The sequence below is a fragment of the Mytilus californianus genome, unplaced genomic scaffold (assembly GCF_021869535.1).
Source record: "Mytilus californianus isolate M0D057914Y unplaced genomic scaffold, xbMytCali1.0.p SCAF_6, whole genome shotgun sequence".
Lineage (NCBI taxonomy): Eukaryota > Metazoa > Mollusca > Bivalvia > Mytilida > Mytilidae > Mytilus > Mytilus californianus.
This window is the reverse complement of record NW_026262712.1, coordinates 21,385,103-21,401,162: the sequence shown is the minus strand read 5'-3', so window position 1 is coordinate 21,401,162 and position 16,060 is coordinate 21,385,103. Positions and strand designations below refer to the sequence as shown.

Sequence of the window (16,060 nt, the reverse complement as noted above, 5' to 3'; positions counted from 1 at the left end):
ATTAAAATTCAGTTCAAGAGAAGTCAGAGTCTGATGTCAGAAGATGTAACCAAAGAAAATAAACAAAATGACAATAATACATAATTAACAACAGACTACTAGCAGTTAACTGACATGCCAGCTCCAGACTTCAATTAGACTGATTGAAAGATTTGCATGTATTTCCCATAGGGTTCGTATGTTAAAGTAAGTCCCTCTTAAGTAATCTATGGATAACAGACTTCCCTTCAGAACCAGATAAACTAAGTCCCTGTTAAGTAATCTATGGATAACAGACTTCCCTCCAGAAGATTTACCTGTTCCATCCCCATTGGTATCAGACTGTTCTCCATTAGCCAAATATGGACAATTATCATCAGTATCTTGTATTCCATCTCCATCACTGAAAATAAACACAAACTTACTAGCACAATGTTGGATACCAATTGTTATGGTTCATTAATTATTTTCAAAATTTCAATTAAGTTATTACAACTTTGACAGCATTAAAGATTGAATGGGCTATATTGGGTTTGGGGCAGACCCAGCATTTTCTAAATTACTGACATAGTTAAACTCGGTGTAGCAGCTATTTGAAGCTATCAGAGCAGAGAAGTAGTTGTTTACTCAGTGCAGCTTAGACTACAAGAGCCGGAATAACAATGTCAGTAATGCACATGGAAGTAATGCTCAACTCAGTGTAGCGGTCAACTCGGTGTAGTTAGTTTCAAGAGCAAGAAGCAATGTTAGATGCTACTCGGTGTACCCAGAACTACAAGAGCCGGAAGACAAGTGTGCTACAAGAGCCGGAAAGAGCATTACTTCAAATTGATGTGGATAAAGATAGCAAAAACTGCTAGGCAAAGGAGTATGGCCACGAAGAGCCGATAATGGCCCTGTGAGGTGACAAAAAATAAAAGTGAAATAAGGTGAATCTTTAATAGCTATTACATATCTAAGTATATTGTTATTTTTTATTATAGTATAAAATCATATTTTTGTGACGTCATTAATGTGACGTAATACTTGGAATCGAACCAGATCGCTCAAAATGTCCAAATTCTTCAAGAATTTCACACTTCCTGTTTAAAATTCGCATTTGCCACATGCCTCGACCAGAGTAATTTTACTCTTATTTTAATTGTTTGATATTTCAAAACAGTTTGCAACAGCATTTAGCGTGGTCGAGGCCTGTGGCCACATCGAAAATCTAACTTTTGGTAACAAGTGTAAATCCTGATTCAACGCCGCCATTTCAGAGATATGATCTCTGACAAATTAAGATCAAATAACTGTACCAAGATCTTGGACAATTGCGATAAACGTGGTAAATAGAAATAAATGCTATGATTATAATTTTTTATTTATCTATTACAAACTAAAAAGAAGAAAATGGAACAGCAAGTCTTTGTTTTTAGCGAAGCTTCGTTAACCGCCGATTCGTCGAGGGTTTGAAACACAGACATGCATATGATACATATATACGTCCTTATAACTGTGAAAAAAGACATGGAAATGAATATTGTAAATTTGTAAATTATTTTAACGTTCATTTCCACATTATTTGTAATAATTAGCCCAGTCTATGCTATGCAAAGTTGAAATGAAAATAGGAGTTTTAAATTAGAGCAGTAGTTTTTCTCTGTAAAATTCTACATTCAGCAGATAAAAATGGGTGCCAACATTAGAATTCAATACAAATGTCCTTTGTATAGATACACATATTAATTTTGTTTTATATAGACGAAATTGGCGAAATGTTACCTCCATGGAATGTAATCTCCATGTTGACGATTTGATGAAGTGCTTTCTTTCACGTTCGCATTTTCGATCGAGTATGGCATGCCAAGTTAACATTTAGTGATAACAAATTACAGAACTTTGAACAATAATATACATTGAAAATCATAGGACAAAAGATGTAAGAAATCACATGAGAATTGTTATATTATATTGCACAGTGGTTCAATAAGCTTTTCAATATATTTTTATTTTCATAAAAATAAAAATTACGACGCCATGAGAGGGTATGGTGCATAAGCTACTATCCGTGACATTCAATCAGAACAAATATTAATGTTTGCATTGAAAACTGAAATAAAGATGGAACAAAACCATGATATAGCTTGGGTAACTTCAAATAAATATCTGATAGTCGCGCGGGATAGCTTGTATAATTAGTCAGAATGCATACAAAGAGCAATTGTTTATTTGGTCCCTTTTTGGTGGTCTCTTTAATTTTGGGTGAGACTAATACAAGTGACCAACAAAAATGACTGCTTTCTATGAATTAACTATTTATGCGATATCTGTTTATTTCTGATTTTTTTTCCCTCGGCTTAGTGGTGCCCCGAACTTCGTGTTGAATCAGTATTTACCTGTTTTTTATTTACATTTTGTTATTGTTGTTTTTCCTTTTGTCGTCTCTATATGTTTATGCTGTTGTATGATTTTATTGGTCTTATGATTATTCATAACGCCCCCTCCTTTTCTCTTATGACAAAACATCCAATTTCTTGTTTCCTGTTTGAAATAAATTTAACTCTCTTAATTGCTCTCTGTCATAAATATGCATGAAGTATTTGCCACTGGACGTTCGCCAAACAACTATCAATCATATATATGTATCATGTAAAGTTAGAGTACAATAATGAATTGAAACATATCTATACAAATGATTTTAAAATCTTTTGAGTAGATATTTACTCGCGTCTATTTTTTTCATTTTTTGGGAAAAAAGAAAATAAAGAAATATTGGATATATCAAAGAAAACCACCATTTTACTAAAATGTGTTGTTTGTCTCATGATGATGGATGACTGTTAAATGTCCAGCGCAAATTAAACGCATATTCCGGACATCGCTCACATTGGCTGTATACTCTGGTATCTAGGGAATACAAGACATAATCTGGACAGCTAGCACACATAAGAGTCGAGAATTGGAGAGCTTCTCTTGAAGATGCAGCATGCCATATAAGAAAGTGACAGTGAGCAGAGTGCAGTTTAAGATTAGAATATTAATTCTATCATTGTTAGGTTACTGTCACAAGTTAACTCAAATTTTTTTCGGGATAAGAATGATAGTTGTATATGGAATACCAGAACACTTTAACAACAAGTAAGACAAGTTAAGATTACAAGATAAAAACTAATTAAGACTAAATTGACAATGTTGAAAACCTTAAAACAGTATTTCAGTTTAAAACTTAAAGGGGCATTAGCTGTGGATCATATTCACTGATTTGACTCGAATTCTCATATTCGACTCATAACATAATAAAATGTACATCCAAACTATAAAAAAAGCATAAAATAAATGATTTACGATGCATTGAGTTGATAGTATGAATCAGCATTTTGTGTATATCTAATTAACCATCGATGCGACCCTCCTAAGACTGCCGACTGTCATATTACTCGATATAAACATAAACATAAACATAGATATAGATATCAAGATAGCGAACTCGTGTAATTGGATTTTTCAAGGTCTGTTTGATTTTATATTATAGGTTAATACGATATGTTAATAATCGTTTTTAACGGTACAAAAATGAGGGTTTTTTTTGTAGATTGAATCAGTCAACCAAATGGCTTCCCCTTGTTTTACTTCCAATGTTGACATTCTTTTTCTTTTAATTGATGAACACGTCTAGTTTATGCTTAACCCATGAAAACGGATTTAATGAGGTCGAATTATCCACTTGCAAGTGAATAATTCATTTCCGATGTTTATTTGCTTATGTTGACAAAACTGATGCAAACTGGCTTCTAAAAGCGAATAGTTTATTCACTATTTCACTTCTTTTAATGACTGAACAAAAACTGATCTTTTTTTTTTTTCTGAACAAAAACTTATTTTTTTTCTATATCTCGTAGCCAATGCCCTTTAACGAAAACACGAATCATAAAATAATTAAAGTATTTGTTCTTTTAAAACGTAATTGATATAAAAATGCAAAAGTCTGATAAATTTAATTGAATATAGCTAAATTGCTTAATGAAATCGTCCACAATGGACAACTGAGAATTAGTATTCTATCAAGTCTTTGAGTTTCTAAAACTAGGCAGTGGCTATTTTGTCGTCTTTGATTAAAATATCTTAATTAAAATGAGCAAAATAGCATATTTGGATAGCAATGGCTATATTGACGCACCGGCAATATAGTTAATTTGTTATTTTGCCGGTTCTTTGTGAAGAGTGAATATTAACTTTTGAAAAATACTACGATAATATGCATTGTAATAAAAATCAAATTATTATTCCACATATAGTTGAACAAGATTAGTGTCACAATAATTGAGATACATATAATCATTTAAAAACATTTATGAGTCCAAGTGAAAATAAAAATTTGTAAAAAGGAATCAAAAAAGAATTATTGTGCATCTATTTGTAGCAATGAAACTATATAAAAAACAATGTAGTTGAAATTACTTCTAAAATAAGTCTAATGCTACATGTATGCAAAAGAATAAAATCTCAGATTTTTAAACTAAGCTGTAAAACAAATGAAAGATAAAAATCTCAGAGCAAATAGACTTGATAAAAACATTATGAAGAAAAGTCAGTTTTGAATGGCATATCTGTAAACAACTTTGTATTACTGGCATGCTGGCTTCCGCTTACTCAGAGTTGACAAACTAGCATACTTTTCAATTTTGTCAGCGGCGGGAAAATAGCCACTGCCTTTAAACTATTAATTTGTCCTAGGAACAGTATATCTAACGGGAAATGAATCTGATAGGTTTTTCAGTGTAAGATTGATAAAATCTCGTACTCCCGGAGACTTTGCGAGATTAACTGATTTTGGTAGCGTCTGACTGAAAAACTATCGGAACTGCTCAATAAATTAACCACATAACTCTAGTCGTAAATAAATTTAAGTTTTGTCATAGAGAAGATACATTTCGTCATTTTATATTACCAAAATAAGTTTGATTTATTTGATGTGAAGTGTTATATAATGGGAATCATCGCGGCAATCGCCGCCATTTTTGTTTATTTCCCTGTTTGCATTGTGCATCATTATGTGTGTTAAATGAATGCAATTTCAACAAATTTGAAGTGACAGAAAACAAGTTTTATAAACTGGCATCACTATATAACAAGTTTGAATGACATTTTATTGATATTGTGATATTTTTATTAAAAAGAAAAATGGATTATTAATACACAGCATGTTGACATGTATCATCGCACATGCATTACCTGTCCTTTATTGCCGATTGGGTATTTTATTTCAGCTTATATCTATTAATAACAACCAATGATATAAGGAATTCCTTACTGGCCACTCTTGACATCTCGCTCTCTAATTGCTTTGTGAGATGTGGGAAGGGAACCAATCAGAACAAGGCCCTTATTTCAAATTATCCAATCGGCAGAGATAATTAATTAATTATCATCCTTTTGTTTTAATTACTGCGCGCCTCATTTAGGCATTCTAGATAATACAACTGCATGAAGCAGACGCATTGCAATTTGGCATTAGCAAATTTAAAATATATATATATATTGTCTTTAAACATCGATAAATTTTACGGGAAAAATTGGTTTAAATCCTTGGAAATGGATATTTCGGCAACGTTGTTAAAACCAGTGAAAGTATAGAGAACTTTTGTCTGAATAGCTGAATTCCCGAGAATGATATTTAACAGTGATACACTGTAGACTTTTGTGCACATTCCGGCGATGGAATTTATTGAGATCTGCTGTTGACGTGTGTAATCCTTGCATACCGTGATCTGGTGATGGAATTTATTGGGTTTCCCTGTAGACTTTTGTAGTTTTTATCCTGCACGCTCCGGCGACGGAATTATCCGAGTCAGAAATGCTCTGCTTTAAACTTTTTTAACAGTTGTACCAAATAGTATATTTGTGACTATAGGCGATATGGCGAGTGACAGTGAAGGCGAAGTAGATTTTTCCACGTAATGTCGAGCAGGTACAGATGTGGGCATCCACAATGAAGCTGAATCCAAACACAGCTTCCGAATTAATTAGACTTGGCTTCGATTCTATGGAAGCGATTTCATTGATTGAAAAAGAGGATATGCCAGCTTTTAATATTCCGCTTGGGCAGCAAAAAGTGTTGTTGCGAGCAGTTGGAAAAACTTTCAAGAACGGTCGCGCTGAAGCTGGGAATATGGCGGACACGCACCCTTACGGAAATGATAACGAGGCTACACAGAGAACTTCCGCTAGGATACAAAATGGCGGCACCAGCAACCAAGATGGCGACGGGGTAAACAACAAAGATGGCGACGATGTAAACAACAAAGATGGCGGCGCCCATACGTCAAACCCCCGATCGGAGGATGCCTATGTGCAAGAGATCCTAAAGATGATGTCGAGGGAGAAGAACATTACAGGACAATTTGTGAATGACTCTCATAATTCTTCCACAGGTAGAGACAATTTGCTGGTCAATGACATTTACTCATGGAAAGACCCTCAAATATTTTTAAAGTCTACAAATTTTGATCCTAATGTGAATTTCTTTGATATAACTGATTTTGTACCTAATACTTTAGGGGGGCACTCAGAATCAGAGGAATTAGTTTCGGAATCGTCAGGGGGCAAATTAGTTTTCAAATCGGGGCCTGTCAAGCCAAAATTAGAAACATTGTCGGTAACACAATGGTCTATGGCTAATTTGTCCATAATGCATAAGTTGATAGCTATAGGAGAGTTACAATCATCCCAAGTTATGGATTATTTATCTTATACTATGCGCATTTATCTATTTCTTTCGAGCTGTGAGTTGGTGTCTGTTTTTTTCCTTGATCGGGAATACCAACGCTTGCAAAAGCAACACCAATTTAGATGGGGTACAGACATTCCCCATCTCCATTCTGTATTTTTGAGGCCAAAGTTTTTGCAGAGTCAGAATTCCCGCATTGCACCTCAAACTCAGAGCTCGAAAGTAATGGCTAATAAACATGCAGTTACATATGCTTCTCATTCTCCGGGGGGAAGGATGATTTGCAAGAAATTCAATAGTCGTAGAGGCTGTTTTATGCCACACTGTAAGTTTGAGCATCCATGTGCTATACCTGCATGTGCTGAAAAGCACCCAGCATTTCAGCATACAAAAAACTAGATACAATGGTGAAGCCTATGCGTGCTCTTGATCTAATTTCATGGACTAATGAGTTAAGTGATGATTTTGACAAAGAATTTTTGTTATTTGGCATAGAACATGGATTTGACATTGTCACTAATGTCCCCCTACCAGAGAATGTACGCTCCAAAAATCATCCTTCTGCAAAGCCTAGTAGCCCTTTTTACAAACAGGCACATAAACAAATTTTAACAGAAATTGATAACGGAAACTATATTTTTGTCAATTCCCCCCCCAAAATTATCAGTTCGCTTGGGGTTATCCCTAAATCTGATGGCGGAGTTCGAATTATTCATGATTGTAGCAGACCAATAGGTTTTGCAGTAAATGATTTTGCAGGAGAATTTGATAAACAAAAATTTCAAACAGTAGATGATGCATGCAAGTTAGTTTCAAAAAATTTTTATATGTCAAAAGTGAACCTAAAGGCCGCTTACAGATCTGTCAAAATAAGCGAACAAAGTAGAGAGGTCACTGGGCTTACATGGACTTTTCCTGATGGGTCATGATTACACTTTCATAGATAAAAAACTTCCGTTTGGATCAAAATTAGCACCTGGTATTTTTCATAGATTATCTCAGGCAATTCGCAGAATGATGTCACGTAGAGGCTTCACCATTGTGGCATATTTAGATGATTTTTTTTATTTGCGAGAAGACAAAGAAGCGCTGCGCTCAGGCGTTAGCAATTTTAATTGCGCTGCTCAGGAAGTTAGGTTTTTGTATCAGCTGGTCTAAAGTAACAGACCCCTGCCAACAGATTGTATTTTTAGGGGTTGAGATAGATTCTACTACTTTAGAAACTAGACTTCCTATTGCAAAATTGCATGATTTGAAATCAGAATTAGCTGAATTTTTATTGCGTAAGCGTGCTTCAAAAAAGCAATTGCAATCTTTAGCGGGAAAGCTTAATTGGGCGTCTGCTGTGGTTCGAGGCGGGAGAGTTTTTCTCCGTAGAATTATAAACGGCATCATGCGATTAAAGCTAGATTGGCATAAATTGCGTCTGACAGGCGAAATATTGCAAGATATAAAGTGGTGGCATAACTTTATTTCAACTTTTAATGGGAAGTCAATTTTACTTGCAAAGGTTCCTATCACCTCTGTAGCTACTGATGCTTGTAAATCAGGTGGAGGGGGTGTCTATCAAAATGATTGGTTTTATGTAAATTGGGCAGAAGATCACCCCTTTGCTTTGAAACTTCACATAAATGAATTAGAGGCTTTCTCAGTGGCGTTAGCAGTAAAGCCATGGGCCCCATATTGGCGTGGTCAGCGTATTATAGTTCATTGCGATAATGCGGTAACTGTAAGTTGCATTAATAAAGGCACATCAAAAAATGCTATTTTGATGTCCTTTTTGCGTGAGCTCTTTTGGTTATCAGCAACGTATAATTTTCACTTGATAGCTAAGCATGTTCCAGGCAAAACGAATATACTAGCAGACTGTATTTCACGGATGCATGATCTACCTTTCTGTGAACAATTTTTGCATGATTATGTTCGACCGCCACTGTATTTACAGGATCTTGTTAGGCACATGTCTAGTAATGCCCTTCGTTTTCTTTTATTTAGGCTCACTGGTATCGAGGGAGGTGAGATCACTGGATAGTATTGTTGCTAACTTTAGATGTCATACTTATGCTGAATCTACCAAAAAGACATATTTAAACTATTTCAAGTCATACGCAGAATTTTGTAGAAGATTAAATATTACCCTTGTTCCATTAAGTCCTATGAATTTAGCCAGATATGTAGCCTATTTATCTTCAAGGTTTACAATTTAATTCCATAACAAATTATTTGTCAATGTGCGGTTGCTACATTTAGAATAAGGAGTTGCATCTTCGATAGATTCCTTTTTTATGGAGTCAGTACTCAAGGGTGCTAAACGTGTGTTAGGTGCTGCCATACATAGAAAATTGCCTATTACACCAAAAATTTTGAATGAGATATTTACTTTACTGTCAGTCAGCAGTAGTAAGGACTTGTGTTTTTGGGCAGCCTGCTTAGTGGCTTTTTTCTCCTTTTTAAGGAAGTCAAATTTGTTTGCCCCTTCAATTTCAGCTTTTGATCCTTTGCGACATTTTACTCGTGAGGAAATCCATTTTCACTCAGATGGTGTCTGTTTAAAAGTACGCAAAACCAAAACAATTCAATTTTCAGAGCGTATATTAGAAATTCCCCTTCCTAGAGTGAAGAATTCTCATTTATGTCCCTCTAAGGCGCTTCTTTTAAATTTTAAACAGTCCCGTCAATATCTATGTTCCTGATTTGTCTAGCAAAAAAGTTCTTGGAAAATATAACTAGAGGCTCACCTTGGTCTATGTGCATATTAAACAAAGGACACAGATGGATTCATGACAAAATTGTGTTTTGGTGATGGTAATGTGTTTGTAGATCTTACTTTACTGAACATTCTTGCTGCTTACAATTATCTCTATCTATAATGAACTTGGCCCAGTAGTTACAGTGGAAAATATTTTGTAAAAATTTACAAAAATTTACAAAATTTATGAAAATTGTAAAAAATTGACTATAAAGGGCAATAACTCCTTAAGGGGTCAATTGACAATTTTTGTCAAGTTGACTTATTTTTAGATCTTACTTTGCTGTACATTATTGCTGTTTACAGTTTATCTCTATCTATAATAATATTCAAGATAATAACCAAAAGCTGCAAAATTTTCTTAAAATTACCAATTCAGGGGCAGCAACCCAACAACGTGTTGCCTGATTGGTCTGAAAATTTCAGGGCAGATAGATCTTGACCTATTGAACAATTTTATCCTCAGATTTGCTCTAAATGGTTTGGTTTCAGAGATATGAGCCAAAAACTGCATTTTACCCTATGTACTATTTTTTAGCCATGTCGGCCATCTTGGTTCGTGGGCGGGGTCATCGGACACACTTTTTAAACTAGATACCCTAATAATGATTGTGGACAAGTTTGGTTAAATTTGTCTTAGTAGTTTCAGAGGAGAAGATTTTTGTAAAAGATAACAAAAATTTACGAAAAATGGTTAAAAATTGACTATAAAGGGCAATAACTCCTTAAGGGGTCAACTGACCATTTTGTACATGGATGCCCCATTCGCACTATCCTTTTATATGTTCAGTGGACTTTGCAATTAGGGTCAACACTCTAATTTGACATTAAAATTAGACAGATCATATCATAGGGAACATTTGTACTAAGTTTCAAGTTGATTGGACTTCAACTTCATCAAAAACTACCTTGACCAAAAACTTTAACCTGAAGCGGGACAGATGGACAAACCAATAAACAGAACAACAAACGAACAGACGAACAGACCCACATAGATCCGAAAACATAATGCCCCTCTACTATCGTAGGTGAGGCATAAAAAAAAGATGCGGTATGAATGCCAATGAGATAGCTCTTGTCAAGAGATCAAATGATGCAGAAATTAACAACTATAGATCACCGTACAGCCTTCAACAACGAGGAAAGCCCGTACCGCATTGTCAGCTTTGAGAGGTCATGAAATTACAAATGTTAAACAATTCAAACGAGAAAACTAACAGCCTTATTTATGTACACAAAAATGAACGAAAAACAAACATGTAACACAGCAAGCATGTATTCCTCCGGAATGAGAATGATGTTTATGAGTGCACACATGGTTCTTGTGTCTGATGACTTATGAACTATAATGTGTTCTATGATTATGAAGCACATGTCATGCTATTTATTGTCTATACACATTGTTTTCTTAATCTGTGTTTTCATCTTTTACTTCTTTACTAGAAAATACACTTTTCTGTGTTTTAGTGAATCACAGGCTTTCTTTCCATATACAAATAATATGATGTGGTGTAATCAACTATCCTCATACATTTTTACGACTGTTCATTGCTCGCCAAGACATTTTTCAGCTTTCAATCTTAATTCCTTCTGCCCAATATAAGACATTCATTGCTTAATTATGTTTTAAAATCATTCATGACTTTTAATTTAATCTATGCTATAGAATTATGTTTGTTTACATGGTCTCTGCAATTTCAATTTTGTGAATATCAATGCAGAAAACGAGTATACAGGCCACTCATACAAAACTTTAGTGAAGCGCTTATGTGCAGCTTAAGCCTTAATATTAGTAAGTTTCTGTTAATAAAGTTTAGAAAAAAAAACATTATGAATGGACAAGATTTAAGGAATAGTCTGTTAAAAAATTATTGTGGTGAAATGATTTTAAAATTACTAGAACGTTAATGAAAACAACTTTTTGCGTTACGCGCAAATGGCTAAAATACCATTGTATCGTGGTCTTTTCTGATGCTCTGGAAAATTATACAAACACAGTTACACGTTAAATGGTTATCATTTTATGAACTACACTAGTAAGTGATCCCTCTGCAGTAATTTCGTCAATTTCTGAGACAGGGCCGTTTTTAACCCTTCGTGGCCATACTCCTTTAATAGCCCATTCAAATTTTAATGTACATGTATTGTACATCGAAACAAATGAAAACTATAGAATTTTGGGGAATTAATGAATTATGTATTCCCATTACCAGATTAATTAATCAATACGACCATAAGCTTTAAGTCAGATTGAATACATGTGTTTTATGAATTTATTTCAATTGTTCATCATCAATTTCTTCGTCTGTTGAAACTTTCAGATTTTCCCTCAACAATGGTTACTGTGGATTCATTATATTCATATCAATTTTCATGGATTGCTGAAAACTGCATAAGCGTGGATATTTGATTTTGTGGCTTTGCCAATCTCTATATACAAAGCCTATTGAAAATATGCTATTTGTTGAACATTTGAATTCAAGGTTCATCTGTAACCACAAAACCCACGAAAATTGGTATCCAACGAATAATAATGAATCCACAGTATTAAGCCGAATGTTGAATTTAACCGTTGTTTTCCCACACTGAATGCCACAAGTGTTGCATGTTATTCAATATAAATTGAGATCTCCGTTTTACATTGGTATTTGAGTAATTGGTATAACTTTATACTTTTGGATACACCAGCGCCACACTTTAGAACCTGATGGTCTTAATGAAAAAGATGAGAAAAGATACAGGAAAGATAAAGAATAATTTAGTACACAACATCATCCTTTTTATCCTGTAATATTCGCCAATGGACATTGCAAACTTCAATCACCAATTTTGTAGATAATTTTGAATTTCATCCAAATTTAGAATTCTTTACAAGGCAGCTTAATTCATGTACAATGGGCTTCAAAGTTTTTTATCTACATCAGATTTCAACTGGATATAGATGCACGCTTGATGAAGCTAGTTTGTATAGCAAAATCTTGTGTTTATTTTTACTCGCATTGTAAATATTTTAAACAGACTAATATTTATGTATTTAATAGTGTGTTAAAGTTACATTGTTAGGCAGTTTATAATTTCATTTGTGTAATGGAATTAATCATTGTTCTGATTAATCCAAACTCAAATATATTTGTATGTTATATCATGGAAGTATTATATTGACAGGAACTCCAACAAGCGGACTTCAAACGTTTATAGTGCGATGCCGCAAAATCGTTAAGTATCTGTTAATTAACTCGACATGGGTTCCGATCAAATTTTTGGAACCTCGTGAATGATCGTAATTAAGGAACATACCGAAATAACCGGATGTGTACTTAATTGTCAAGGAAATGACATTTACCGACCATGTGAATGACAAATATGTCAGTTTTTACGGGTTTTGCTGCTTAAAAACAAATAAAAAGAAAAGAAACGAAATCCCCGCGACTGTTTTCACCAAATAAAAAAAACAAAAACAAAAAAACTGAAGAGTAAAAATACTCATAGCCATAAACATTTCAGTTTAAGTTGCAATCAATTTTAAAATAGTAAGATTTTTATTCATGAGAGAGCCGTTTTACTGCTAACTTTGACAAATATTTTAATGAAGTGTTTAATGAAAGAATTTCCAACAAAAATTTAATCCAAAAGTTGGCCGGGGGGGGGGGGGACGGGTTAAAATATCAAATATTTTGATTTATTGTTTACTGAAAGTCCAATGGCAAATATTTCAAATATTTCATGCAATTAAACAAGAAACAGAAACATAAATTGCTTAGCATATGGTGTAAGATGTTTCAGACTTGTTAAGATTTTAAACACATAAATAAATTCTAATTTGGTTTCCATGATAAACAAAAATTAAACTGCTTAGGGCCCATCATGGTGATCGTTCTTTAAATGCATCCAGAAAAATTAAAAGCCATCCGTAAAAATAAATCTGTCAGACGTCAGATCGAGTAATCTTGGACTAGGTTGAATGTTTAAGGTTGTTTATAACTTTGGAATTATATAAAAATTCATCTGTCTCGTAACCTGATATTGCTATGTAGAGGTCATCACATGCGTGTAATTATTAACCTCTTTTAGTCTTTAAAACATATTTGATAAATAAGTTAATAACATTTTACGATAGAGAAAACCATAAATATTTGTGTAACACTCGATAAAAGTTTACAATCTTTAACTTAAATTTTGAGTTATCTGGCACCATCTGGCACACTACAAGCGCATCACATTATTTTCTGCAAACACTCTAATTCAGAATCATGTAATTTTCATAATCGAATATTTCCCGATTTCCAAGTTCCAATGATTACAACATAATCAACAAAACTAAAAATAAGCTTGCCCTCTTTCCAAATGCAGTTAATTTTCTTATGTCATTCTGTTAAATATGGACCGATTTTTTCGATCTTTTCAGCTTTGTTATTCATTTATTGAATGGAAACAGGTGTTTTTATTCATGTGGCGATTCACAAATAACCACGGGAGTTTCCGTGTTATTTACATTGGTAGGTAGATAAGACAATCGATATCAAATCACGTGATAAGACCAGCTTCAGTTAAAAGAACAGGCGAAGGCGGCATCACAGATACCCCACAAAAGGAGTTATCACGTACTTGACAAACTGAGTCGGAACCTTTTATTTTCTTAAAGAAATCAGTGGGATGGGAATGTGCTAATTTTTCGTTGGAGTTCCTGTCAATATTATACTTCCATGGTTATATGTTGCTATTTATAGACACTTAAATATATATATATATATATATATTTATATAGCGGATGTGGTCGAGTGGTCTTAAGACTTAAGATACTGCTGTAGTGTATCAAAGGTGTGAGTTTATAGACCAGTTATTTCCTAATGTAAAATGAAGACAATATACAGATATCTACATGTACGAACAAACTAGTAAATGTCTCATGTCATATACCACAATAACAGAACTGGATACATGTATTAAGAAAGCCAATCTTTTGAACTTTACCAACCTATTACTATTTCTTGCATGACTTAAAGACCAACAACATTGTGACCTGAGCAAACTATACCAACTTATAAGTCCTATACTGTAGTATTAAATAAACTATTGCCAAGTTTGAACTGATGCTGCTTCTAAGAACATGTATACAAGATTCTATTCGTTTTTGCTGTCTCACGGATTTATACCAGCACCTCTCTCATACTTTGAATCTATATATGTTAACAACAATAGGATAAAAGAAACATTTTATTACGAACTAAGCATTCTAATCTAACAACATATATACATATTTACATAAACAAATTACAACTTGGAACAGCTGTTTGACACTTTAGAAATTAAAATTGAGTTATCCCCCTTTTCATATAAATATAAAAATTAAAACTTGGGGGATAAGATACAAAGGCTAATGTGTAGAATTTGTATCGAATTGGCATACCAAAGTATAATTTAACTGAATAAACATATGATTTAGTATTGTTACAATCTTTAACTTAAATTTTGAGTTATCTGGCACCATCTGGCACACTGCAAGCGCATCACATTATTTTCTGCAAACACTCTAATTCAGAATCATGTAATTTTCATAATCGAATATTTCCCGATTTCCAAGTTCCAATGATTACAACATAATCAACAAAACTAAAAATAAGCTTGCCCTCTTTCCAAATGCAGTTAATTTTCTTATGTCATTCTGTTAAATATGGACCGATTTTTTCGATCTTTTCAGCTTTGTTATTCATTTATTGAATGGAAACAGGTGTTTTTATTCATGTGGCGATTCACAAATAACCACGGGAGTTTCCGTGTTATTTACATTGGTAGGTAGATAAGACAATCGATATCAAATCACGTGATAAGACCAGCTTCAGTTAAAAGAACAGGCGAAGGCGGCATCACAGATACCCCACAAAAGGAGTTATCACGTACTTGACAAACTGAGTCGGAACCTTTTATTTTCTTAAAGAAATCAGTGGGATGGGAATGTGCTAATTTTTCGTTGGAGTTCCTGTCAATATTATACTTCCATGGTTATATGTTGCTATTTATAGACACTTAAATATATATATATATATATATTTATATAGCGGATGTGGTCGAGTGGTCTTAAGACTTAAGATACTGCTGTAGTGTATCAAAGGTGTGAGTTTCGAATCCTGCTGAGGGACAAAAAATTTCAGCATAAAAATCTAATTGGGAGTAATTTTCAGACTTTTATATATATATATATTATATGGCCTTCCAAATATCGTTTCGATCCCTAACATCACTGAAGAGACATTAATTGTCGAAATTCGGATATGGTGTATAAAAATATTTGCACCTCATGTTTGTGGTAAACCATCTTTTCCACAAGTTTATTGTTTTCTGTTTGGTATTAAATTAATATTAAGATCCATTTTGTACTGGTGATCAATTTATTTGGCAATCGCCAATGGCAGTCAGCAGGGTTTAAGAACATCCGTTGTTCGACCTGTTAGTCAAATGCGTTTTGTTAAAATATACTTTTTCACTATTTTGGTCTTTTGGAAAATGTTGTTTGTGCTGTATTTAGACCCCTCTACCTAGAAAATTGTTTTACACGCATTCGTATAAAAATTGCGGTTTTTATCCAACACAATCATAGGTTTGAACGTTGTTTTCAATTTAGACTT

The 16,060-nt window shown here is 33.7% G+C and overlaps 1 protein-coding gene across 1 annotated transcript in view; it reads right to left on the bottom strand.

The window, feature by feature from the left end:
- Nucleotides 1–16,060, bottom strand: part of LOC127705275 (uncharacterized) — a 431,608-nt gene that overhangs the window by 77,393 nt on the left and 338,155 nt on the right. The window contains exon 51 of the mRNA XM_052209598.1: nt 297–382. Coding sequence (XP_052065558.1) covers nt 297–382 — 86 coding nt within the window. The remainder of the gene's footprint in view (nt 1–296; nt 383–16,060) is intronic.